The sequence below is a fragment of the Erinaceus europaeus genome, chromosome 9 (assembly GCF_950295315.1).
Source record: "Erinaceus europaeus chromosome 9, mEriEur2.1, whole genome shotgun sequence".
Lineage (NCBI taxonomy): Eukaryota > Metazoa > Chordata > Mammalia > Eulipotyphla > Erinaceidae > Erinaceus > Erinaceus europaeus.
This window is the reverse complement of record NC_080170.1, coordinates 52,619,938-52,647,465: the sequence shown is the minus strand read 5'-3', so window position 1 is coordinate 52,647,465 and position 27,528 is coordinate 52,619,938. Positions and strand designations below refer to the sequence as shown.

General features: G+C 39.7%; 1 protein-coding gene across 4 annotated transcripts in view; it reads left to right on the top strand.

Moving 5' to 3' along the window:
* The window catches only part of RABGAP1L (RAB GTPase activating protein 1 like), a 527,154-nt gene that overhangs the window by 421,048 nt on the left and 78,578 nt on the right, over window positions 1-27,528 (top strand). For all 4 annotated transcript variants that reach the window (XM_060197904.1, XM_060197907.1, XM_060197905.1 and 1 more), the window contains one exon: window positions 1,211-1,339. In XM_060197904.1, the coding sequence (XP_060053887.1) occupies window positions 1,211-1,339 (129 nt within the window). The remainder of the gene's footprint in view (window positions 1-1,210; window positions 1,340-27,528) is intronic.

Below are 27,528 nucleotides of genomic sequence, written 5' to 3'. Positions count from 1 at the left end.
TTAATTTATTTATTAATGAGAAAGATAGGAGGAGAGAGGGAAAGGGAGAAGAAGAAAGACATCACTGTAGTACATGTGCTGCCGGGATTGAACTTGGGACCTCATGCCTGAGAGTCCAGTGCTTTATTCATTGCACAATCTCCTGGACCACTAAATCTTTTTAAATTTTAATTTACTCATGTATTGGATAGAGACAGAGAGAAACTAAAATGGAAGAAGGAGATAGAGAGGGAGGGAGAAAGAGAGATACCTGCAGACCTGCTTCATACTTAAAAAACTCACCCTTTACCAGGTGGTGACTGGGGGCTTGAACCTGGGTTCTTGCAAACTATAACATGTGTGCTCAACTGAATGCACTACCCTGCCCCAGGTTGTCTTCTAGAATAATGACAATGTTCTTATTAATGTGTCCTTTGCTTACTGCCACGTGTTTTTTCCTTTATGATGAAATTAGTATTATTTCAGTCTGAGAAGAATATGTGTTCTATTATCTGGATGCTTTATAGAATTAAAGATGTTTGTGGGGCCAGGTGGTGGAGCACTTGGTTGAGCACACCTGTTACTATGCACAAGGACCTGGGTTCGAGACTCTGATCCCCACCTGCAGGGGAGTAGCTTCACAGGCCGTGAAGCAGGTTTGCAGGTGTCTATCTTTCTCTCCCCCTCTGTTTTCCCCTTCTCTCTCCATTTCTCTCTGTCCTATCTAACAATGACATAAATAACAACAACAATAACTACAACAACAATAAAAAACAACAAGGGCAACAAAAGAGAAAATAAATAAATAAATAAACTTTTTTAAAAAAAGAGATACACTCATTGTCTTTTGAGAGTGAGAAAGCTACTAAACCTATTTCCTATAAACTCTCTGTGCAGTCTGTCTTCAACTCTAGAGTTAATTTTTTTCCAGTTTCTGGAGTTTCTCTTTGCTCAGAGATATTAACTTGGTTAGCTCTGCCAGGACCCAGCATTCTAATCTCCAGGTAATAAAAAATTGAATATGCCAACCTATTCTGAGATTGCTTTAAAGATGTATGGTAATTTATTTCAGCTTATGTAAAAAGGTTAGAAGTATCTTTCTGAGTACTTTTGGGGACTAACTGATATCCTAGATATAAATGTGAATTCAGGAATAAACATTATTTTTGCAGCCTATTTGTCTGAATGCAGGCTAAAGAATTCTGATGACGCTTGGGTTATTATTTTGTAGACCTCAAAGGAAGATCTTCTGCAGGCTGATTTTGAAGGTGCTTTGAAGTTCTTCAGAGTTCAGCTTCCAAAGAGATACCGGGCAGAGGAAAATGCGAGAAGACTGATGGAACAGGCTTGCAATATTAAGGTAAAATATATGATTTTTTATGTAATCAAGGTGGAACTTGGATGCAAATGCCAAATCCTTCCTCTGTGTGTGACTTTTGATTCTGGTTAAGGTAATATGTATAATGACTTGAGGTCTCCAGATGAGTCAGAGAAGAGGTCACAACAGACATAAAATGTTTGTCTTTGTAAGGACTGGCTTTTCTGTGAGTGACATGAGGAGCCTTTGTAGGGTGTGGATGGTCTAATGTTTCAGGGGACCCCAAGGTTATTGTATGGAGAAAAGGCAAGAGGCAGGTAAGAGAAGCAGAGGAGAAGCAGGTAAGAGGAAGAGCAGTGTGAACAGACAATCGTCTGTAATTCTGTTGAGAAATGATGGTAAGTTAAACCAGGATACCACAGCAGGATAGACCCCTTAACCCCCATTGGTGCTGCATCAGCATGGCATAGGGTCAGAAAGTAGACATAGGAGCAGGAGAGTGGTTGATGGGATAGGCAACGGAGTCTAGATCAAGGGAGAGTAAAGATGACTAAGCCCTGAGAGACTATCTGAAAGGGATCTAGAAGATAGTCAAGGTACCACTGACTCCCTGCCAGAGGGTGTGATCACCCAAGGGGGAAAACAAAGCACATATATTCTAAGAGTGTGTGACATGAGTCAGTACTGATATGTGCTCAGAACTTTTCAGTTTTCATTGTTAGCTCAGGTGAGTTAGTGTAGCAAAGCCAGGCTACTTACTCTCTCATCATCCATGGCCAGCAGCTATGGTTTGCTCATCTTGGTCCTTTGTCCAGTGTCCCCATCTATGCTCAGACCACGGAAGGGTGATGCATCATGGGAGGCAGAAGCACAGATTGGTAATGCACATTTAGAGAAGGGGTGGAGGGGGTGATTGCTAGCAGAGCCCTGACCTCTTCCTCTCACCCCAAATGTCTCATCTCCTTCCCCCCTCTCCAGAGCAACCACCAATGCTATGGGATAACCACGGTAACTGCTGGCTTCAGAACTTTCCAAGCTCTGTTCCAGTCCAGCTTCTTACAGACTATTAAGGGACATACTCTTCCAAAGTAGCTGACTGCTATTCTGCTTTGCCTCTCACAAATCATCTTTTTTTTAAAATTTAATTTATTTATAAAAAGGAAACATTGACTAAACCATAGGATAAGAGGTGTACAGCTCCACACAATTCCCACCACCAGAACTCTGTATCCCATCCCTTCCCCTGATAGCTTTCCTATTCTTTAACCCTCTGGGAGTATGGACCCAAGGTCATTGTGGGAAGCAGAAGGTGGAAGGTCTGGCTTCTGTAACTGCTTCCACGCTGAACATGGGCATTGACAGATAGATTTATACTCCCAGCCTGTCTTTCTCTTTCCCTAGTGGGGAAGGGCTCTGAGGAAGCAGAGCTCCAGGACACATTGGTGGGGTTGTCTGTCCAGGGAAATCTAGTCGGCATCCTGCTAGCATCTGGAACCTGGTGGCTGAAAAGAGAGTTAACATACAAAGCCAAACAAATTGTTGCCAATCATGGACTTAAAGGCTGGAATAATGAAGATGAAGTGTGTGTGTGTGTGGGGAGGGGGGCCTACATTTTGTAGATAGCTAGTAGGCATATTTTAGTTATATTCCAAAGGACCTATGGCTATATACTAGTGTTTTTGTTTTGTTTTGTTTTGTTTTTGTTTTTGTTTTTTGCCTGAGGTTGAAATCTGATATGCAGGTGGATCCTAATTATTGTCTGGGGAGGTAGTGTCATGGCTGGCAGAAGGACCAGAAAGCTGGATCAGAGAAGAGAATAGCTCCCAAATATGGGAAAGGTATATAAATATTATTGACTGTAAACCCCATCAATTTGATGTGACCTGGCATGCGTATTCAGCTTAGGAGCCTATGTGACCTCTGCATCCCTGTAGATCAGAGCTTACATTCTGTGGTCATGAGTAGGAACATTCCAAGCTGCCCCAATATCAGGACCCATATTCCTCAGGTGCAGCATAGAGTATGTTGTCCAGCCTCCCTTCGGAGGATGGAACATTTTCTACCATTGTTGATCCAAGTTGAGGGCAAGGTCCTTTGTGGGCCCACAAAGGGGTCTATTGTGTTGTTTCTGCTAGGAATGACCAGTAACAATGGAGAGAGGGATTTATTTGAGGTCTAGGCCCACCATGTCTGTTTGGGAATCTCAGGGCTCCCCGAATGGGGCCCCATCTGATAGGGTGGCCTGATAGTGACTAAAGAGTCATCGTTAAAGTATGCCAGTCTCTTGCCCTTATTCACCTTTTTTTTTAAATATTTATTTTATTTATTTATTCCCTTTTGTTGCCCTTTTTGTTTTATTGTTGTAGTTATTATTGTTGTTGTCGTTGTTGGATAGGACAGAGAGAAATGGAGAGAGGAGGGGAAGACAGAGAGGAGGAGAGAAAGATAGACACCTGCAGACCTGCTTCACCGCCTGTGAAGCGACTCCTCTGCAGGTGGGGAGCCGGGGTTCGAACCGGGATTCTTACGCGGGTCCTTGTGCTTTGCGCCACCTGCGCTTAACCCGCTGCACTACAGCCCGACTCCCCCTTTTTTTTTAACATTTATTTATTTATTCCCTTTTGGTGCCCTTGTTTTATTGCTGTAGTTATTATTGATGTTGTCATTGTTGGACAGGACAGAGAGAAATGGAGAGAGGAGGGGAAGACAGAGGGGGGGAAAAAGATAGACACCTGCAGACCTGCTTCTCTGCCTGTGAAGCGACTCCCCTGCAGGTGGGGAGCTGGGAGCTCGAACTGGGATCCTTACCCAGTCCTTGCACTTTGCACCACCTGCGCTTAACCCACTGCGCTACCGCCTGACTCACCCTCTTATTCAGCTTTTGCAGTCCTTGCTTTGATGAAGTTAGCTTTGGAGTGAGTGAGAGAACTATAATAGGAAGTAGGTGAGGAGGGTATCTAAGTCTAAGTAGACACTATTTCATTATGAATTTTATACTGACTCACTACAGACTATTGTGTATTTTTGCTTTCAGGTATATATTTTGCCTTAATTTATGAATACATGTGAACATATGCTGTATTTTACGGGACCTGGGTTTTGGGACTTTGTTAGGAAGTTAACCTCCTGGAATGGAATTTGAGAATACTATGAAAGGAAAGGTCTTACCTGTGTAATGAGGGTGAAGGGTTGACATTCCATGCCTGACATCTCTGGACACAGTCTGAAGTGAAGCATGCTGAGGTGGTACTCCTTGCATTGATTAGGCTGGGATTGGCAGATGCAATATAATTTGGTATGAATTGGGAGAAGCATGCAGGAAAGTGAGCCCCACCCTAGAGGTTCCAGTACTGGGTGAAATACAGACTCTAAAGAGGAAGTGGGAGGTTCCTGCTGTCTTAGGGTTTATGAAGACAGTAGATAGTTATTGCTATAATCATATTATTTGGCAATTGGGTTAACTTTGAAATAGCCCTTTGTTAGGATTTGCTGAATCATATACAATATCATCATAATTTATGTCTTTTGACATTATTTGTATATAGCTGTGCCACTGGTTGCTTCTGTTCTCCTAGGTCTAAGCTTTTAAGAGAGTCAGCATATCAAAGACTCAGCCACAAATCATCTTTTGATGGAACACTAGTAAATTTGTTTATATAAAATTTAAAAATATTTTTCCCCCTAAGACCTTGTATTTGTATCCATTGACTTCAATGTAGCTGTCTGAAAATAACTTTTGGGTTGAGGAGGTAGCATAATAGTTATGCAAAATACTCTGATGCCTGAGATGCCAGGTTTCCCAGGTTCAGCCCCCAGCACCACCAAAAGCCAGAGATGATCTGTTTTCTGGTGAAAGAAAGAAAGGGGGGAAAAAAAGAAAGAAGAATTTACATACTAGGACAAAGCTAGCAACAGTGTTTATTTCTTTATTTTTAATGAAAGAACAATAGACCAGAGTGTGGTGCTGGAAATTGGGGTCTTGTCTGGTATGCAAGTTCAGTTCTCTAACAGGTTGAGTTATCTCCCCAGCCTCATGACCATTTTATATTAAAATCAATTTACCTCAACATCCTTCACACAGTTTACCTTTCATTTCTTCCCATTATTGTCTGCAACAAGGATGCAATCTTGCAAATAAGGGATTTCTTTGAATTAGCAATGAAGCCATACAGAGGTTTTTGTTGGCTCCATGAATCTAATGCATGTGTCTTCAGGTAGGCAGGGAAAAGAATCACTTCTGGGGGTCGGGCGGTGGCGCAGTGGGTTAAGCGCATGTGGCGCAAAGCGCAGGAACCGGCGTAAGGATCCCGGTTCGAGCCCCCGGGGGAGTCGCTTCACAGGCGGTGAAGCAGGTCTGCAGGTGTCTTATCTTTCTCTCTGCCTCTCTGTCTTCCCCTCCTCTCTCCATTTCTCTCTGTCCTATCCAACAACGAATTGCATCAACAAGGGCAATAATAATAACCACAATGAAGCTACAACAAGGGCAACAAAAGGGGGGAAAAATGGCCTCCAGGAGCGGTGGATTCATGGTGCAGGCACCGAGCCCAGCAATAACCCTAGGGAAAAAAAAAAAAGAATCACTTCTAAGGGAGCTACACCTCAGTTTTATTTCCCATGAAGACCTCTATGCTGCCCTCCTTGAGGTATGTTTGGTTTGAAGTGTCATAATCTAATGTAGTCCCATTTGTTTGTTTCTGCTTTAGTCTTCCTTGCAATTGGGTTGATTTCATCAAAGATGTCCTTGAGGTGTAGGTGGGAAAGTGTTTTACCAATGTTTTCCTCTAAGTATTTGATTGTTTCTGGTCTAACATCCTGGTCTTTAATCCATTTGGAGTTGATTTTTGTTTCTGGTGAGATAAAGTGGTTCAGTTTCATTCTTCTGCATGTTTCAACCCAGTTTTCCCAGCACCATTTATTGAAGAGTGTCTCCTTCTTCCATTTAATACTTTGGGCCCCCTTATCAAAGATTAGATGTCAATAGGTATGGGGGTTCTTCTGTGGGGGAAGTGATGATGTTAAAGGTTATACAGATGTGTTAATTAATGAATGGACAGTGAGGTAGTTTCTATATTTAAAAAAAAAAAAGTGTTTCTTGTTCCTTTGAGGCATCTATTAAGATTTGTAGTACACAATACATTTCAGATTTGGGGTCTGATTTTGTTTTCCCCCAATATTAAATTGATCTTTCCTCTCATGGATTGTGTATAACAGGGATGAGCAGGCATGCTTTGAGTGTCAGATGTGCTCTGAAACGACTATTTGCAGGGAGTGCTCATGCCAGAGTTACAGGTGCCTGGGGCACAGGCTGTTCTTCCTCTAGAAAACAGCTTTTCTGGTGACTCTTGATCAGCTGGGGTACAGTCATCTCTTTTCTTTATTTCTGCCTTGTGTCCCGCCTTTATACTTACTTTTCCATTCGTTTCTTTCAGTTTATTAAGGAGGAAGTCATTGACATTTTACAATGAACTCGATGTCTGAGCCTGAGCAATGTGTAAGGAATACATATCTATGAGTGACTAAACTCTCAGCCCCAAAGAGAAGTCAGAAAAATTGATATGAAACTTGATTTTACATAGACCTCTCACTTTTCAGAAATAGGAAATATTAATAGCCAGTGGTGGAGTGCAGGGCTTGTAAGAATAAGGTCTCAGAAAGAGAGAGGCAGGCTGGGAGTGTGGATTGACCTGTCAACACCCATGTTCAGCGGGGAAGCAATTACAGAAGCCAGACCTTCCACCTTCTGCATCCCACAATGACCTTGGGTCCATATTCCCAGAGGGTTAAAGAATAGGAAAGCTATCAGGGAAGGGGATGGGATACAGAGTTCTGGTGGTGGGAACTGTGTGGAGTTATACCCCTCTTATCCTATGGTTTTGTCAGTGTTTCCTTTTTATAAATTAAAAAAAAATTCAAAAAAAAAAAAGAATAAGGTCTCAAGTTTGATCTCTAGCTTCACATGTATTAAAATGATACTCTGGTTCATTTATTCTCTTGCTTACACAAATAGATAAACATACCTTTTATTGTAAGAAATACTGTAATGGACATTCTTTTTTAAAAATATCTTTGTTTTAGTTTAATGATACAGAGAGAAAGATACAAAGAGACCAGAATACTACTTACCTCTGGTTTATGATGGTGCAGGGGTTAAACCTGGAGCTTTGGAGCCTCAGGCATGAAAATTTTTTTAATTAATTAATTTATTTACTTATTTCCTTTTGTTGCCCTTGTTTTATTGTTATAGTTATTGTTGTTGTCGTTGTTGGATAGGACGGAGAGAGGAGAGGAGACAGAGAGGAGGAGAGAAAAATAGACATCTGCAGACCTGCTTCACTGCCTGTGAAAAGACTCCCCTGCAGGTGGGGAGGCGGGGTCTCAAACTGGGATCCTTACAGGGGTCCTTGTGCTTTGCACTACCTGCGCTTAATCTGCTGCACTACTGCCTGACTCCCATGAAAATATTATTATTATTTTTTTCCTCCAGGGTTATTGCTGGGCTCGGTGCCTGCACCATGAATCCACCGCTCCTGGAGGCCATTTTTCCCCCTTTTTGTTGCCCTAGTTGTTGCAGCCTCGTTGTGGTTATCATTGCCATTGTTGACGTTGCTTTGTTGTTGGATAGGACAGAGAGAAATGGAGAGAGGAGGGGAAGACAGAGAGAGAGGGGGAGAGAAAGATAGACACCTGCAGACCTGCTTCACCGCCCGTGAAGCGACTCCCCTGCTGGTGGGAAGCCGGGGGCTTGAACCGGGATCCTTACGCCGGTCCCTGCGCTTTGTGCCACGTGCGCTTAACCCACTGCGCCACCGCCCGACCCCCCCCCCCCCCCATGAAAATATTTTTTGCTTAACCATTATGTTATCTCTTCTAGCCACCTGTTTTTTTTTTTTTAGAAATAAGAAATAATAGGAGTAAAACATTCATTTCCCCAATCACTATAATATGCAGAGCATATGGTTTCTTTCAAATGTTTGTTATTTTTTAATTATTATAATGTGAGGGGATCTTGAGTGCAGAACACAAGAAGAAGTGGTAAACCAGTGTCCTATTACCTAGAACAGGCTAAGGAATTTCAGATACTCACTTTGGCAGAGTCTTAGTGCATGAATCAGGGTGCTGTACGGGTGATCCATGCATTCTTTTGTCCAGGCCATGTTTTATCTTCAAACATCTTTACCCTGTTCTAGCTCCTTGAACTTACTAGTTCCTAAATAGACAGCACTTTCTTTTGGCCTTAGACCACTCCCAGATTCATATGTGTGTTAGTTTGCTTGGGTTGCCATAACAAAAGACCATATGTTGTGTGATTCAACAGCAAAAATTAATTTTCTTACGTTCTCAAGACTGGAAGTCCAGGATCAATGTGTGAACAAGGTTAGTTTCTTCTGTGTTCTCTTTCCTGTGGCCTACTGACAGCCACCTTCTTTTTATTTTTCTTTCTTTTTTAAATTTTTTAAATTTATTTCCTTTTGTTGCCCTTGTTTTATTGTTGTAGTAATTATTGTTGTTGCTATTGATGTTGGTGTTGTTGGATAGGACAGAGAAAAATGGAGAGAGGAGGGGGAGACGGGGGGGGGGGGGGGGGGGGAGATAGACACAGGCAGACCTGCTTCACGGCTTGTGAAGTGACTCCCCTGCAAGTGGGGAACCAGGGCCTCCAACCGGGATCCTTACTTGGGTCCTTGGCGCTTTGCGCCACGTGCGCTTAACCCACTGCACTACTGCCCAACTGCCCTTTATTTTTTTTAAGTTTTTTTATTATTATTTATTTTCCCTTTTGTTGCCCTTGTTGTATTGTTGTTGTAGTTATTATTGTTGTTGTTGATGATGTCATTGTTGTTGGATAGGACAGAGAGAAATGGAGAGAGGAGGGGAAGACAGGGGGAGAGAAAGAGAGACACCTTGCAGACCTGCTTCACCACCTGTGAATTGACTCCCTTACAGGTGGGGAGCCGGGCGCTTGAACCGGGATCCTTACGCCGGTCCTTGTGCTTTGCACCACCTGTACTTAACCTGCTGCACTACGGCAGGACCCCTGACAGCCACCTTCTTACACTGTCCTAGGTCTGTTTTCACATCCCTGTCTGTGTCTGTTTTCTGGTCTCCTCTCCAAACAAGAGTACCTGGACTGAGAATGCCTATAATAGTTAGCTTTATAAAGGCTCCATTTCTGAGGCCTCCACATCTTAGGAATCAGGATCTCCATGTAAGAAGAAGGATGGTAATGGTCCAGGAGGTGGCACACTGGATGGAGCATCTGACTCACAAGTATGAGTTCCCGAGTTCAACCACTGGCAGCACATGTATCAGAGTGATATCTGGTTCTTTCTCTTCTCCTCCTGTCTTTATCATGAATAAATAAAATCTTTAAAAAGAGGGGGGAGTTGGGCGGTAGCACAGCAGGTTAAGCGCACGTGGTGCAAAGTGTAAGGGCCTGCATAAGGATCCCGGTTCCAGCCTCCAGCTCCCCACCTGCAGGGGAGTCACTTCACAAGCGGTGAAGCTGGTTTGCAGGTGTCTTTCTCTCCCCCTCTCTCTCTTCCCCTCCTCTCTCCATTTCTCTCTGTCCTATCCAACAACAATGACATCAATAACAACAATAGTAACTACAACAATAAAACAAGGGCAACAAAAGGGAATAAATAAAAATAAAAAAAAGAGGGATGGTAAGTGACACAATTCTTCCTGTAATAGTATCTTTCTCAAAGTTAAGAGGAATATCATTTTTCTTCAGTTTCCCTGCAAACACTCTCCAGTATATGAATCTCACTTGGTAACCTTGGCTTCTCTGTGTGCTTGATGTAGAAAGGAGACTTCCTTTTCATATTTATTTTCATTTGTTAATATTTTTAATTTAATATAATTTGATACAGCTCTTTTACTATGAGCTGGCATTGTTTTTTCCACTTAAAAGAAAAAAAAACTACTTTCACAAAACAAATGAATGAGGAAACTTGGCATCAGGTTAGGTTTCCTACAGCAGAAGCCATTGTTGCTTATGAATTATTAATAAAACTGGTGTAAAGCTACTCTGATTACAAAGAAAATACAGCCTGCCTGTTGCACTCACCTAGCATTAGCAAGGCGAGTTTCCAAAGTTCAGAGTACCTTAAAGCTCTAGTTTTCTGGATCATAATTATTAGTGATTTGGAATGTTCCAATTGAATGTTCACTTAATTCTATTTTATTTTTGCAAGATGGGTAGCCTTGTATGATGTTATATCTATGTTATTTATTAAGCAGCATTAACTCTACAAATAATCGATTAAATGGCATAAATCATTGGGGATAAGATAGTAAAATATGGGGAGTCAGGTGGTAGTGCAGTGGAATAAGCACAGGTGGCACAAAGTGCAAGGACTGGTGTAAGGATCCCAGTTCCAGCCCCTGGCTCCCCACCTTCAGGGGAGTAGCGTCACAGGTGGTGAAGCAGGTTTGCGGGTGTCTCTCTCTCCCCCTCTCTGTCTTCCCCTCCTCTCTCCATTTCTCTCTGCCCCATCCAACAATGAAGACAGCAATAACAACAATAACTACAACAATAAAAAGGGCAACAAAAGGGAATAAATAAATAAATATTAAGATATATATATATATATATGCTTAAAAAAAGATAGTAAAATATGCGGAGCCAAGTGGTGGCACAACAGGTTGAGCACACATGGTGCGAAGCACAAGGACCGGCATAAGTATACCTGTTCAAGCCCCTGGCTTCCCCACCTGCAGGGTGTTCACTTAACAGGTGGTGAAGCAGGTCTGCAGGTGTCTTTCTTTCTCTACCTTCTCTATCTTCCCCTGCTCTCTCGATTTCTCTCTGTCCTATCCAACACAAAGACAGCAATAACAACAACAATAATGATAAACAAGGGCAACAAAGGGGGGGGAATATAGTAAAATATTTGCTGAAATGAATGGAAATACCACCTTAAAATAGTAGCATACAAGAATATTCTAGCAAAAATTCTAGAGACTAATCGGAGTCTCCTAAAATATCCATTTTCTTGGCCAAAGTATAGCAGCAGCTGACCTTCAGATTCACCTGTTCTAGTTTCAGTAGGAAGTTAACATTGAATACTACAATTTTTTTTTTGCCATTTAAAAAAATCATTTTATGGGGGGGAATAGAGGTTTATAGTACAGTTATTAACACATTGGTACAGTTTATTGGTACAATTTCTCATCTCTCTGTGATAAGTGTCTGCAAAAAATATCTAGCCCCCAACTTTAGGTCCTTTTATACGATCATGGATTTTCTAAAAAGATTTCATTTATTTATCTTTAAAGGAAAACAAAAAGTAAAAGAGTATTAAAATGAAGAAAAAAAAACATTGCCAATGCAAAGAAAAAGGAGTATCTGTCAAATCAAGCCACCCCCTATTAGGGCATGGAGAAAGGGTTAATTACTCAAATCATTTTTAAAATCAGTCCCGCCATTAGTATTGTCTTATTTTTAATATAGTTTCATCTTTTCTGCTTACATACTGGACTCTAGGTCTTCAGAATCAGTCATGTTTGTTTATTTATTCTTATTAGTGAGGGAGATATCAGGAGAGAGAGAGAGAACCAGAGCATCACTTTGGTACATGTACTGCCAGGGATTAAACTCGGTACCACATGCTTGAGAGTCCAGTGCCTTACCCATTGCACCACCTCTCGGGCCACATTATAATTGGTTTTTTAAGATGGATGTTCTGTTTTATCCCCAAAGGAAAAAAACACTGTTAGGAACCTTAAGGAAAAGACACTGTGATACTCTTTCTCTGACTCTAAGCATTTAAAATATGGAGGCGTTGCACCAAAGTAAAAGACTCTGGGGTGGCGTGGGGGAGAATACAGGTCCAAAAAGGATGACAGAGGACCTAGTGGGGGTTGTATTGTTTTATGGAAAACTGAGAAATGTTATGCACGTACATACTATTATATTTACTGTTGAATGTAAAACTAATTCCCCAATAAAGAAATTTTAAAATAAATAATAAATAAATAGATATAATACATAAATGAAAAGTGCAAACATATATAAAGAGACCTACTCCAGTGAGCTAGCAGAGCCAACGTACTGTGTGCTTGGCTAGGTAACCATATAAGTAACCCTAAAGCCTTCTTCATTTAACACCAAATGAAAAATGCTTTCATTCCTTTTGTGCAATGTAAATATTTAAAAGATTTAAAATAAAATATGGACCAAATAAAATAAAATAAAAAAATTTAAAATAAAATATGGACCAAATGCAAGCATGCTACATTTACCTACTGAGCTAGCAAAACTTTGCTATAGACAGAATCTTGTTGCCCTCCCCTGTAGTAAGGTCTGCATGGCCACAGGTACCCACTCAGCCAACCCTTTTCTTCCTTCTGGTTGTCTCTGTACTCCTATCTCTCTGGGGTGTATCTGTAGCCCAAGTTCCTTTCCACAACTTGTTGCTCCTATGTATTTTCCCTTCAGATTCTCTACAGTTGCCATTTTTGCTTGAAGGCATGCCTGGTTGGCATTAACGCTTCAATGATAACAGTAAGGTTAGTAAGTAAGGTTATATCTTACTTCCTTAGGTGTCTGACTTTGTTGTCATTTAGCCAGCACCTTCACATTATGAAGTATTCTTACCTGATTTATAGATTAGGACTTAAGTACAAAATATTTAAGTCTTGAACAAAAATCAGCTGTCTGGGGGGCCAGGCAGTGGCACACCTGGTTAAATGCTCATATTACAATGTGCAAGGACACAGGTTTAATGTTGGATAGTATGCCAGCTCCCCCTGGCTTCTGCTTAACCATATGCCTATATAGGGATAGATTTAATCCCATTCAAAGCTTTGGTCTATTTACATAAATCATTTTTACATTTACATAAAGCACTCCCTCCAGGGCATTGGTGGTGATAGGATTCTCGCCTAATCTGCCCCCTCTTTGTCACACTCTGATTTTCGCCAGTCACTTTTCTCTCCACCCTCTCTATGTCACATCCTGTTTCCACCCTACTTGGCAAGTATATATAAAGACAGCATTGTGAGTTTTACAGTACTTGAGTTTAGCTTAGTTCGTCTTAGATTGTGCTGCGTCCTTCATGAATAAAGAGATACTGCCTACAGCTCAACCATGAGTCTCTGGTCGTCTGTTACCCACTTGTGAAGCCAGCCCGGCGAAAACAACCTAGCCCGGCGAAAACAACAGTTTAAGCCCCTGCAGGAGGAAAGCTTTACGAGTGGTGAAGCAGGGCTGCAGGTATCTCTCTGTCTCTCCTTCTCTCTCTCTCTCTGCTCTCAGTTTCTCTCTGTCTTTACCCAATAATAAATAAAATAAAACACCAGCTGTCTGATAAGTGACAGCCAAAGTTTGACTCTAGTCAGTCTCATTCCAGACTCCTGTGCTTTACTCCCTTTTTTACTCATCATATTTTAAAAATATTTATTTATTTATTTATTCCCTTTTGTTGCCCTTGTTATTTTATTGTTTTAGTTATTATTGTTATTGTTATTGATGTCATTGTTGTTGAATAGGACAGAGAGAAATGGAGAGAGGAGGGGAAAACAGAGAGGGGGAGAGAAAGATAGACACCTGCAGACCTGCTTCACTACTTGTGAAGTGACTCCCCTGCAGGTGGGGAGCCGGGGGCTCGAACTGGGATCCTTACGCTGGTCCTTGCGCTTTGCGCCACATGTGCTTAACCCACTGCACTACCGCCCGCCTCCCTCATCATTTTTAAGTTATTTTTTCTCAGTATCTTTATTAATTTATTATTGGATAGAAACAGAAATTGAAAGGAGAGGGAAGATAGAGTAGGGGAGAGACAGAGACACCTGCAGCCTTGCTTCACTCAAGAAGCTTTCCCCCTGTGGGTGGGGACCAGGAGCTTGTACCTGGGTCCTTATGCACTATAATGTGACTGCTCAACTAGGTGCATCACCACCTGGCCCCTTGTCATTTTTTATATTTATCTTATACTGCAAGTTTTTGAAGGCAACTGATATTTTAGAGACCTGTAATAAATATTATCAGTATTTATGTCATTTGCAAGATTTAAAATGCTCTGATTTTGTAGATTACATTACATTGCATCTATTTATTCTCTTTGTAAGTATTTGAGATTTCATGTGCATCTACTGTGACCTAACATAAAATGAGATAGTCTACCCAGTACAGCTCATAAGAGACAAGATTCTAGTTATGCAATTCACATGATAATCAGGAGGACAGATTAACAAAAGTAAAGGATAATCAAGTGCTGTGATAAAGGCTGTAGAGGGAATGAGATATTGTTTAGAGAGAGAAAATAGTAAGAAGATAATATAGATTGGGAAATGAAGACCAAAGAACACTTTCTGGGGGAAGTGGTATTTGTGACTGAGAGCCTAAGAGGTTTTAATAGGAGCCAGTCACCTGAAGAGGAGTGGTGAAATATGTATAGACAATCTTTAATTTCTGACAAAATAAGGACTAGATATCAGTCCTATTACAGAAAATCTAATCATTCTGGAAGAAAATAAATTATGTTTTAAAGATATGTCTGAGTTCTTGGGAAAACAAGGAAAATCTTTAGAAGGCAGAAATTATGTGAAAGCCTGAATCCTGAGAGATAAGTGAATTCTCAACCTAAATTTTGTTGTTTAGACACTTACTTACCCCTGGTCTTAAGGATTCACAGACTTTATGCAGGAGACTGAGACAAAGTCAAGGGTCAAGGGTTCTGCCCAGAGGGAAGCTAATGAAATCCATCCCCCCTCCTCCATCCATCCACCTCCTTTTCCCAGAGAGGAGAATTGGATAATTGCCAGTGCTTGAGTCAGTGGGAGTCTATTGCATCAATTTATTCTTTCACATGAAAACATACTTCTTGATAAAATGAAAAACATAAAAACCCTCTCTCTGGATAAGGGAACATGTGAGAAAGGCCCTGGGCAGAAAGAGGTTTTACCTTTTTACGGAACCAAAAGGCTGGTACAACTTGATTGGCAAATGAGGTTGAAGAAGAAGCCAGAAGCCTAAAAGGGCTTGATGAGGATCTTGGATATTATCCTAGGTACAGCACATGTCTTCTGAAGAGTTTTCAAAAGATTAGCTAACTTATGTAAGAAATAATAGATCAAGGAAAGGTAAAAGTAAGCACCACCCTTTAAGTAGAAAGAGATAAAAGCTGCAATGGTAATCTAGGTGAAAGGTGAACTTGACTTCGGGGAAATTGGAAAAAAAAATGTATTCAGGATGTATTTTGAAAGTAAAATATATCTAACCTGTTGATAAATTGCATAGGAGTTTTGAGAATGGATAAGACATAATGGGTTATTCATAACCAACTGCCTTAAATAACTGTTTGTCCAGAGGTCTTTTTCTTTTTTAATTTTTTAAATCTTTATTTATTTATTGGATGGAGATAGTCAGAAATTGAGAAGATACGGAGGGAGAGAGGGAGAGAGACACCTGCAACACTGCTTCACTAATTGAAAAGCTTCCCCCCGCTGGTGGAGACAAGGGGCTCGAACCTGGGTCCTTGTGCACTGTAACTTGTGTACTTAACTAGGTGCACCACTGCACCAGCCCCCCAAAGGCCTTTTTATGAGCTGAAGAAATCAGAGGAAGATCAAGAGTTCACTTTGAGAAATGTTGAGTTTCTGAAATAATATATTTGAAGGTGAGGGGAACAGCATGCCTAAGGCTTTGAAGTTCCATATTCAATCCCCCACACTGATATATGCCAGAGCCCTGGTAACAGAAGAAAAAAAATTACATTTGATGAGTAAAAAATGCAAGTGGAGGCAATGCCACGATTCTATACTGCTGTTTATTTATTTATTTATTTGTTTGTTTGTTTATTTATTACCAAACCACTGTTCATCTTTGGTTTATGGCGGTGCTGAAGAGTATGGGGTGCTGGAGCCTCAGGGATGGGTCTTTTTGCATAAGCATTTGCATGCTGTCTGCCACACCCCAGAATTTTTGTTTTATTTCTGTTTTTGTGAAACCTGAGCCTCACACATGCAGAATTTCACTATTTCCAAGCCATCATCTTCATTCAGAGAAACAGAGAGGTACCGTAGCACCAGAGCTTCTTTCACTACTGTGGTACTGGGACTCAGACCGAGGCCACATACATATGGTATGCACCTTGCCCAGTGAACTATTTTAGGTGTTTTTATTTTACTTTATTTTATTTATTTATTTGTTTATTTATTGTTGGATAGAGACAGAGAGAAATTGAGAGGGGAGGTCAGATAGAGTGAGAAAGAGTCAGAGAGATGCCTGCAGCCCTGCTTCACCACTTTACCACTTCACCATGAAGCTTTCTCCCTGCAAGTGGGGACTAGGGATTTGAACTCATGTTCTTGTGCACTATAATATGTGCATTTAACCAGATGTGCCACCACCTGGCCCCTTCTATTTTAGTGTGTGTGTGTGTGTGTGTGTGTGTGTGTGTGTAGTTGAACTCACAGTTGAATGGGTAATGATAATGAAAATTTTACCCTTTATAGGCAACCTGCTTTTAGTAAGTTTCATTGACTTAAGCCTTAAGGAAGCTTTCTTAAGGAAGAATTTGTAAGTTTTTAAGAATCAGGCAAGTTGCATACACAGGGACAATGAGGCACATGCACACAGAAACTTTCAAGGAACATCTTCTGGTCCTTTGGATAATTATCTCCTCTTCACTCCCAGAGGTATGGCCAGGTTTGTGCTAACAGATGTCTGCACTACATCAGGTATTTATTATCTCAGTTCAGGTGCCAGGCTCACTTGTGTTTCCATAAATTGAGTTGAAAGTCAAAGCTATAAGCAGGCTTGTCTCTGAACTCAGTGGATTTATAATCTAGAATATGATATTGTTACTGTCTGGATTATTTACTTTTCTTTCTTCATTTTTTTTTGTTTTTCCCTTTTGTTGCCCTTGTTGTTTTTATTATTGTTGTAGTTATTGTTGTTATTGATGTCGTCATTGTTGGATAGGACAGAGAAATGGAGAGAGGAGGGAAGACAGAGAGGAGGAGAGAAAAACAGACACCTGCAGACCAGCTTCACCACCTGTGAAATGACTCCCCTGCAGGTGGGGAGCCGGGGGTTCCAACCGGGATCCTTACCACATGCACTTAACCCCCTGTGCTACCGCCCGAACCCCTGGATTATTTTCTTTCCCACTTTATATGATTCTTTTTCTCATAGGGGTTATGATAAGCCAAGTGAATTTAGGCTTTAAATGCTCTTCTTATGTGAAATAATAAAAGCTTTTGTCTATGTGACTTTAGGGGATAAAAATGTAACTATAAGTGAGATCCAGTTTCTTTTAGGCACACAAGCGATGGATTGTAGTGAACGGATGGTACCTTTAGGGAAGTAGTCATATTAATTACTTTGACCATATGTAAAAACTAGCAGTAGGTGCTATTTAATATAAATTTTTCAAAGAAATTTTTAGTTAGCTAAATTAATTCTCATACCTTTGGTGATGTTAGATTGGACTTTTACCTTGGTAGCAATCATGTTTGCATAGAAGAGAAAAAACAGAAATGAAGTATTAGAAACCTATTTATTTCTACAAGTAATATTTCTTTTTGAAATTTTTTTCTTTTTTTATTTATTTTCCCTTTTGTTGCCCTTGTTTGTTATTGTTGTTGTAGTTATTATTGCTGTTGTTATTGATGTCATTGTTGTTAGGACAGAGAGAAACGGAGAGAGGAGGGGAAGAGAAAGATAGACACTTGCAGACCTGCTTCACCGCTTGTGAAGCAACTCTCCTGCAGAGCAGGGGGCTTGAACCAGGATCCTTACTCCAGTCCTTGCTCTTTTCGCCACATGCGCTTATCCTGTTGCACTACTGCCCGACTACCTACAACTAATATTTCTTAGAAGTCATAGGTAAAAATGCACAAGGTGGTAATCAGAACTAAGAAATCAGAATTTAGGCCAAATTAAGGAATATCTGTATATATCATAGTTCTAAGAGGAACTACCTGTAACCCTTCTGATAAAAGGAACTCTAGGTAGATGCATATAATGGCCATGTTCTGTATCACTCAACTTTTCCATCTCTATTTGACCTAGAGCCATCACTAGATGGTCTAACATAATAATGACACAGAGAATCACCATTCTCAACAGGCACTAGGTGAAGCTTCTTTTCACCTAACTTAGTCCTAGGGGGTTAAGTGAGCTCTGCTGAGAACTGAGAAACCCCACATTCTGTGCACAGGAGATTAAACAGACCTTTACTCCTACGAGGCCCTGCTGAAGAGGTGAGATTTGCATCCCCTTTTAACATGGCTGCTTAAACATTCAACTCCCTCTGGGGCCTATGACATACACAGAGAGAGGATCCCCGAGGGCACAGGGAGCTATTGTATCTTGTGAGTTGAAATTCTACCTGAAATAAACATACCACACCCTTCCTATGTTAAACAAAGACACAGGTTCCAGATAAAGAGGGCCTTATAAAATCAGTGGGGAAAAAAGGCTTAATTAAAAAGACTAAATTAAAATATATGTTTCTTTGTGTAGGGAGTGAGGATTTAATAAATCAATTTTCATTTTGTGTTGAAATTGCTTTCGCTTTCTTCATACAGCCTATTGATAAGAATCTGAGTTCTTTAAGTCTTTCTAGTACCCAGATGTTCCTGTGCATAGAAACAATTGGGAACCATGCTTTCTCCTGAATTTCTCTGAAGTACATTTTAAAAAGTGAAGTTATTAAAAAAAAAAAAAAAAAAAGAATCAAGTTATATAAACTAACTTTCAGTGTTTGAATTGTTTTAAAGTCTTTTTAATGGTGGATTGATATACATGCAGCATACACTTTTATTTGTGTTCATAGAGTTTAGCTTTCAGTGAGTGGTCAGTTCGAATGGCAAGATAATTTATTTTTAATGTTTTAAATCTGCTATATTCTATTCCCATCCAAAATCTCTCTCATTTCAAACTGACTTATTGCATATTGGAATGCTTGGATAGATTTCTTTGTTGATGTTTGTATTTTTACATGAGTGGTCACCAAACAGAAAAGAAGTGAAAACACAGAGGCCCTTATACCTGAGAATTTATACCATTTTAGCACAAAGGGCAATAAATTTGCAGAGGTGGCTATACAGAGGAAAAAGGAGTTTGGGTTTCTAGGACTATAAATTGCTGAAAAAGAAGGGTTATGGCGGTAGCGCAGTGGTTTAAGCGCATGTGGCGCAAAGTGTAAGGACCAGCAGAAGGCTCCCGGTTCAAGCCCCCGGCTCCCTACCTGTAGGGGAGTCGCTTCACAAGTGGTGAAGTAGGTCTGCAGGTGTCTTTCTCTCCTCCTCTGTCTTCCCCATCTCTCTCCATTTCTGTCTGTCCTATCCAACAACAAGGACCTCAATAACAACAATAACTACAACAAGGGCACCTAAAGGGAATAAATAAAAAAAATATTTTAAAAAATACTAAAAAAAAAAAAAAAGGGTTATAGAGAAGGCCACCTTTGTAAATGGAAATTTCCTTTATAAAAGAGAAATGTATGTTGCTCTTTCAGATAGAGGGGGGAGAACAACTCTTCCTGTGTCTATTTTCTCAGTTTCCTTCAGCTCAAAATAATCCTTAGTAACAGGGGTATGTTTTACGATGGCATTTTTCTATCTAATCACCTTCAGAAACGTAATCTGAAAAACCTTAATAATTCTGTATCTCTAAAATTCATGGATACTGATTTGTAAAACTGATAAAGTTGAATAATGCATAGTCCAATATGTAAGTAATTAATACTGATGTATATACAACGCTTACACCAATGAGACACAGGTGATTTAGTAACTGATATGTGATTTTCTAATTTTAAGAATATTTAGGGCTGGAGAGACAGCATAGTAATTATATAAACGACTTTCATGCCTGAGGCTCTGAGCTACCAGGTTTAATTTTCAGCACCACCATAAGTGAGAGTTGAGCAGTATTTTGTAAATAAACAAATCAAAATCAAAATTAAAAAGAACATTAGTATTAGTAGCTGGGATATGACTCAATGAGGGGAAAGTACATGTTTCCCATGATTGAGGCCCTCAGTTTATATATTATAACTCTGGTACCATTTGGGAATATCATGGACAGTATCAAGAATTCTACAGGTGGTAGAGTAGTGTTTTGGTCTCCTCTCTCCCTCTCCCTTCCACTCCCTCCACAACCCTGTTTTAGTTATTTTTCCTTTTTTTTTCTTGAGAAATTTCCATTACTATATTTCACAAATTAAACAGTATTCCTCTTTGTTCAATGTGTTGATCTGTAAGATCTGTAAAAAGTTATCATTCCAAAATACTAACGTAAATGAACAAACTTTTCAGGGACCTAGAATAGTTAAAATAGCACCATGCACTGTAACTGTCATTATGTCATGTTGTAATGTGAAAATTTAAACTATTAATCTAAAACTGGGAATTTAAGAGAAAAGCTTTTAAAAAAAAAGACTTTGGGGAGTCAGGTGGTAGTGCAGTGGGTTAAGCGCAGGTAGCTCAAAGTGCAAGGACCAGTGTAAGGATCCCAGTTCAAGCTCCTGGCTTCCCTCCTGCAGGGGAGTCCCTTCACAGGTGGTGAAGCAGGTCTACAGGTGTCTATCTTTCTCTCTCCCTCTGTCTTCCCCTCCTCTCTCTATTTCTCTCTGTCCTATCTAACAACAACAACATCAATAACAACAATAACTCAACAACAATAAAAAAAAAATAAGAGCAACAAAAGGGAAAATAAGTAAATATAAAAATTTTTAAAAGGCTTTGTAGAAATTACGGTTGGTAGTAGTTGGAATATTCTGATTAGATTTCATTTTTGATATTTAGAACTGTGAAGCTGTTGTATGCAGAGGTGAGTGTAATGGTCACTAAATAGAATTATAAGCTAATGTGCTGAAGGACCATCTCATTTGATGCTAGTAGAAAACAAAATGTTTTTCCCCATCAAGATCCCAAGCACATTTTTTAGGAGAATAGAACAAATGCTGCAAATGTTTATCTGGAACCAGAAAAGACCTAGAATTGCCAAAACAATCTTGAAAAAAAAGAACAGAACCGGAGGCATCACACTCCCAGATCTCAAACTGTATTATAGAGCCATTGTCATCAAAACTGCTTGGTACTGGAACATGAATAGACACACTGATTAGTGGAATAGAATTGAGAGCCCAGAAGTGAGGCCCCACACCTATGGACATCTAATCTTTGACAAAGGTACCCAGATTACTAAATGGGGAAAGCAGAGTCTCTTCAACAAATGGTGTTGGAAACAATGGGTTGAAACATGCAGAAGAATGAAACTGAACCACTGTATTTCACCAAACACAAAAGTAAATTCCAAGTGGATCAAGGACTTGGATGTTAGACCAGAAACTATCAGATACTTAGAGGAAAATATTGGCAGAACTCTCTTCAGCATACATTTTAAAGACATCTTCAATGAAACAAATCCAATTACAAAGAAGACTAAGGCAAGTATAAACCTATGGGACTACATCAAATTAAAAAGCTTCTTCACAGCAAAAGAAACCACTACCCAAACCAAGAGACCCCTCACAGATTGGGAGAAGATCTTTACATGCCATACATGAGACAAGAGTTTAATAACCAACATATATAAAGAGCTTGCCAAACTCAACAACAAGACAACAAATAACCCCATCCAAAAATGGGGGAGGACATGGACAGAATATTCACCACAGAAGAGATCCAAAAGGCTGAGAAACACATGAAAAAATGCTCCAAGTCTCTGATTGTCAGAGAAATGCAAATCAAGACAACAATGAGATACCATTTCACTCCTGTGAGACTGTCATACATCAGAAAAGGTAACAGCAGCAAATGCTGGAGAGGGTGTGGGGTCAAAGGAACCCTCCTACACTGCTGGTGGGAATGTAAATTGGTCTAACCTCTGTGGAGAACAGTCTGGAGAACTCTCAGAAGGCTAGAAATGGACTTACCCTATGATCCCACAGTTCCTCTCCTGGGGATATGTCCTAAGGAACCCAACACATCCATACAAAAAGATTTGTGTACACATATGTTCTTGGCAGCACAATTTGTAATAGCCAAAACCTGGAAGCAACCCAGGTGTCCAACAACAGATGAGTGGGTGAGCAAGTTGTGAGATATATATATATATATATATATATATAATGGAATACTACTCAGCTATAAGAAATGGTGACTTCACTGCTTTCAGCCCATCTTGGATGGACCTTGAAAAATTCATGTTAAGTGAAATAAGTGAAATAAGTCAGAAAGAGAAGGATGAATATGGGATGATCTCACTCGCAAGCAGAAGTTGAAACAAAAGGGAAAAAAATTTTTTTAAGTCACTTCTATAAATATAGTAAGAAGAGACAGTTTGCATAAAGAGTGCTAAGACAGTTCACGTACTTCCAAAGAATGCTTCTGTCTGTATAAGAAAGTCTTTTTGGGAAAGATAGAAAGAAGCCAGGGGTATGGATTGACCTATCGATGTCTAAACTCAGTGGAGAAGCAATTACAGAAGCCAGACCTCCCACCTTCTATATCCCATAAAGATCTTCGGTCCATACTCCCAGAGGGATAAAGAATAGGGAACCTTCAAATTGAAGGGGATGGGATATGGAACTCTGGTGGTGGGAATTGAATGTAATTGTACCCCTCTTATCCCACAATCTTGTCAATCATTATTAAATCACCAATTAAATAAAAAGTCTTTTTAAAAATGGTTTTGGGCAAATTTATTGTTTTTCACAGAAAAGAACTCCTAAGATAACATCTTGTGTAGTGGTCTCATAATACTAACAATAGAAGGTGTGTGTGTGTGTGTGTGTGTGTGTGTGTGTGTGTGTGTGTGTGTGTGTGTGTATTTTTTGACCACCAGGGCTTCACTGGGGTCTCATGTGTGCAGGATTCTACCACTCCCAGTGGATGTTTTGTTTGTTTGTTTGGTTTTTGTTTGTTATAGAGAGGGAGAGACATAAAAAGAGTGCTATCACAGCCCCATTCCACTGCTTATGAAATTTCCACGTGTGTATGGTGCTCCCCTATGATCACTGGAGGTTCAGATGCAAGTCTGTGCACATGGTAAAGTGTGTGTGCTTGACCAGGTAAGCTAGCTTCTGGCCCCTTTATTGAATTGTCTGTAGCAAGATATCACCCTAACCCTAGCATAATATGGAGCACTTTTTTTTTGTCTCCAGGGTTATCGATGGAGCTTCGTTGTCAGTACTACAAATCCACTGCTCCTAGGGCCATTTTTTTCTTCTTCTTGGATAGGACAGAGAGAGATGAGAGGAGAGGGAGAGAGAAAGATAGATACCTGCAGACCTGCTTTGCCACTTGTGAAGTGTCCCCCCACCCCCGCAGGTGGGGAGCCAGGGACTTGAACCTGCATCTGTGAGTGGGTATTTGCACTTAGTACTACATGCACTTAACTGAGTGCACCACCATCTGGCCTCCATATGCAGTACTTTTTTAAAGCAGCATTGATTTACTGGTAGTTGCAGTAACTATAAATAGAACAATTGATCTATAGTTATATATGATCTGTAAGGCCATATATATAGTCATCATATCTCATTCACATTGTCAGCCCTTATATAAAGAGAGCAGTATAGGAACTAGAGAAATTATTCACCAGATAGGGTGCTTGCCTTGCCATGCATGAAGCACAGGTTTAAGTTCTAGCACTGCATAGGAAGTGCTATGGTATCAGAGGAGGCACAGTGCCATGGTGTCTCTCCCTCTTTTCTGCCTCTCTGTCTCTGAATGAAAAAGCAGCCCAGACACTGGGTCTGGGAAAGAGAAAGACCAGTATGCAATAACTGCTGTTGACAGAGAGCTACTGTTCTTGCCTCTGATTCTTTATAGATCTTTATATATCTTTGCCAGTTAGCTGGCAAACAGGTCAATTTTTACCTATGTATATGAAGGTTTTTAAGACTCCCAAATGAATATTTTAAGTACAAAAGATGTAGTATTACAGAATATGTCCTTAGAGCTACAGCTAGTCACTACATTAGAGTTTATCACTGAAAGTAAATCTCTTGAACACTACAGAGCACCAAGGTTATACCTTCTTGATTTGGAGAGTAAGTAAGGCATAAAGATTGTAGGTGTTTTTGTGATCTTCCTGATAACTGGAGCACTTTCCTCTACAGTTATGGCATTCTTATGCCGGAAATGTTTTTTGGGAAATGTTTTCAATTGAACATGAAATGAACTCGTGGAAATGAAATTACAATCTTCTTGACCTTGTCTCTCTATGATCACTGTCCAAAATTTTCAAGTCTTTGTTTTTATGTATTTTTTTACTGTTATCCAACTAGATAATTTACTATTTCTCTCAAAACAAAACAAAAAATCCAGCTTTTAGCACCATGAATGCCACCATGGATTGACCCTGTAATAAAGGTTGCCACAATCCACATATTTTTTATTATATTACATTTGTCAGTAGTTTACTTACAGTTATTTCTTTGTATTTACAAATATCTTAAAAGTATGACTGTTAGGGAGTCGGGTGGTAGTACAGCAGGTTAAGCGCATGTGGCGCAAAGCACATGGACCAGCATAAGGATCCCGGTTCGAGCCCCCGACTCCCCATCTGCAAGGGAGTCGCTTCACAAGCGGTGAAGCAAGTCTGCAGGTGTCTATCTTTCTCTTCCCCTCTCTGTCTTCCCCTTCTCTCTCCATTTCTCTCTGTCCTATCCAACAACAACGACAACAATAACTACAACAATAAAACAACAAAAGGGAATAAATACAAATATTAAAAAATAATAATAAAATAAAAAATATTTTTAAAAAAGTATGACTGTTAGAAGCAATAAATTTTTAGTTCCTTTATCTAGTAAGCAGTAATGTAGCACTTAAAGCAAAATACTAAGAGGAGTGAAACACAAGGTTCAATTCTGGACATTTAAAAGCTTGTATTTAAGGATCTTCTGATACTATCTACCTTCTTCTCTCTTATAGTTTTCCTAAAGTGAACCCATTGTTGGTGGGAGAGTCTTTGTAATCATGTGCTTCAGTTTTAACTAAGACACTTATTAGTGATGTGACCTTAAATTACTTAAAGCTCTTTTTTTTAATAGCTTTCTTTGATTTTTTTCTTTCTTCCTTTCTTTCTTTTTTCTTTTCTTTTTTGTTTTTTTTAAAGATTTTATTTGTTAATGAAAAAAGTAGGGGAGAGAGAGAACCAGACATCACTCTGCTATGGAGATTGAACTCTGAACCTCAGGCTTGAGAGTCAGTCCTGTTCTTTATCCACTGTCCCACCTCCCAGACCACAAATTACATAAACTGTTATAGAGAGATTTTCTCTTTTATAAAATGGAAATCATTAAACCAACTTCAGGGGAGTGGGGCTGTGGTGCACTCAGTTAAGTGCACTTAACATCATGCATAAGGACCCCACTCCCCATCTGTAGGAGAACACTTATGAGTGGTGAAGCAGGTCTGTAGGTGTCTTTCTCTTCTCCTCCTGTCTTCCCTCCCCTCTCAATTTCTCTCTGTCCTGTCAAAAATAGAAAGAAAAAAAGAAAGGAAGGAAGGAAGGAAGGAAGGAAGGAAGGAAGGAAGGAAGGAAGGAAGGAAAGAAGGGGCCACTGGGAGTTTTGGATTTGTAGTGCAGGCACTGAACCTCAGTGATAACCCTTGTGGCAAAAATAAAATAACTAACTTCCAACTTCAGGATATAATGGTTATGCAAAAGACTCCTGTTTGAGGCTCAGAGGTCTGGGCCCAGGTTCAATCCCCAGCACCACCATAAGCCAGATCTGAGTAGTATTCTGGTTAAATATAAATAAATGAAGGAAGGAAGGAAGCTAGAAATCAAACCAATTTCATAGTACTTTTGTAAAAACTAAAACAGATAATGTTAAAGCTCCAAGCCACTATAGCTGATATCAAAGACTCACTGTTCTCTTAACCCATCATGCTAATCAAACTCAGTTAATATTTTTTAAAAAATGGATTCCAGATATGTTAGTCAATTGTGAGCTTCAGGATAAACAACTACTCTAAATCCTTTTAAGTGTTATTTCCTTTTTTCTATAAAATACAAATGAATAGTGGAAAAATCTTACTATAATACAACTACAAAGGGAGGACTATGTATTTCTACATGAGAACCCATAGTAACAGTGTCTTGTTCATCAGGTTACATCTGATGAATATCATTGTGCAACAGGTGCTGTCTTTGTTCCCTGTTCTTGTCACAGTTGCTTCTTTAATAAGAGGTAATTGATTAAACTCTGTGCATTGTAGCCTAGAAACTGGAGAGGGCAACTACACTACAGGAGGTCTTGCCTGCTGCTGGATATCATCAATATTTTACCTTTTCTAACCCATCTAAATTATTTCTGATGGAAGATATATGTAAATGATCAAATTACTCCCAATTAAAGCAATATTTAGAGATTTAATTTTATTATATTGAGTCTTCTCCTATTAACCTATCAAATGTGCATATGTTTGCTTGGCCAGCTCTAGAGAGATGGGAAAATGTTGCCCTAGACCAGACAGAATCTAGTAGATGGAAAGAAGCTCCTAGTGCTAGGGAGATAGCATAATGGTTACGCAAAAATGATCAATAGGTAAATAAATAACTTTCATGCCTGAGCCACCATATTGATCATAGCTTCCAACCTTGCTTTCCTTCGGAGTGGCAGGGATCTTTTTAGCTAGACTACTTAGCTGTAGCTAATGAAATGGTTGATTCTTGATTTGTTTCTATTTTCAGGAGAGTTGACATTGTAATTAAATCTTATTTTGGTGATTTGGGATTTAGCAACTCCATCCTGGATTTGTCTGTGTCTATTTACTTATTTATTTTGGGTAGAGACAGAGAAATTGAGGAAGGGAGAGGTAGAGAGGGGAAGAGAGAGACACCTGCCAAATTGCTTCATCAGTTGTGAAGTTTGCCTCCTACATGTGGGGACTTGGGTCTTGAACCCTGGCCCTTGCAAACTGTAATGTGTGCACTAAACAAAGGTGTGTTAGCCACTTAGCCCCACTTGTCTCATTTTTTACCTGTTGGTTGTAAGTTTTAGAGTTACAAATAAGGTAAGCCAAACTGTTTAAAAGTTGCAGCTACTCTTTCAGAATCTGGAATCTGCCTCACTTTCATTCTTTGTAGTCAGATGCAAATATGCTATAAGACACCAGTACTAATATTAAGTAGGTATTTCTCCCACAAGCATTTTTTTACTTAGTTTAGTTGTAAGGCTGAAAAAAAAAAGAATTTCTATTCTGAGGTTTTGAATTTGCTCAGCAGTTGCTAGGAAAGATAGAAGAGATAA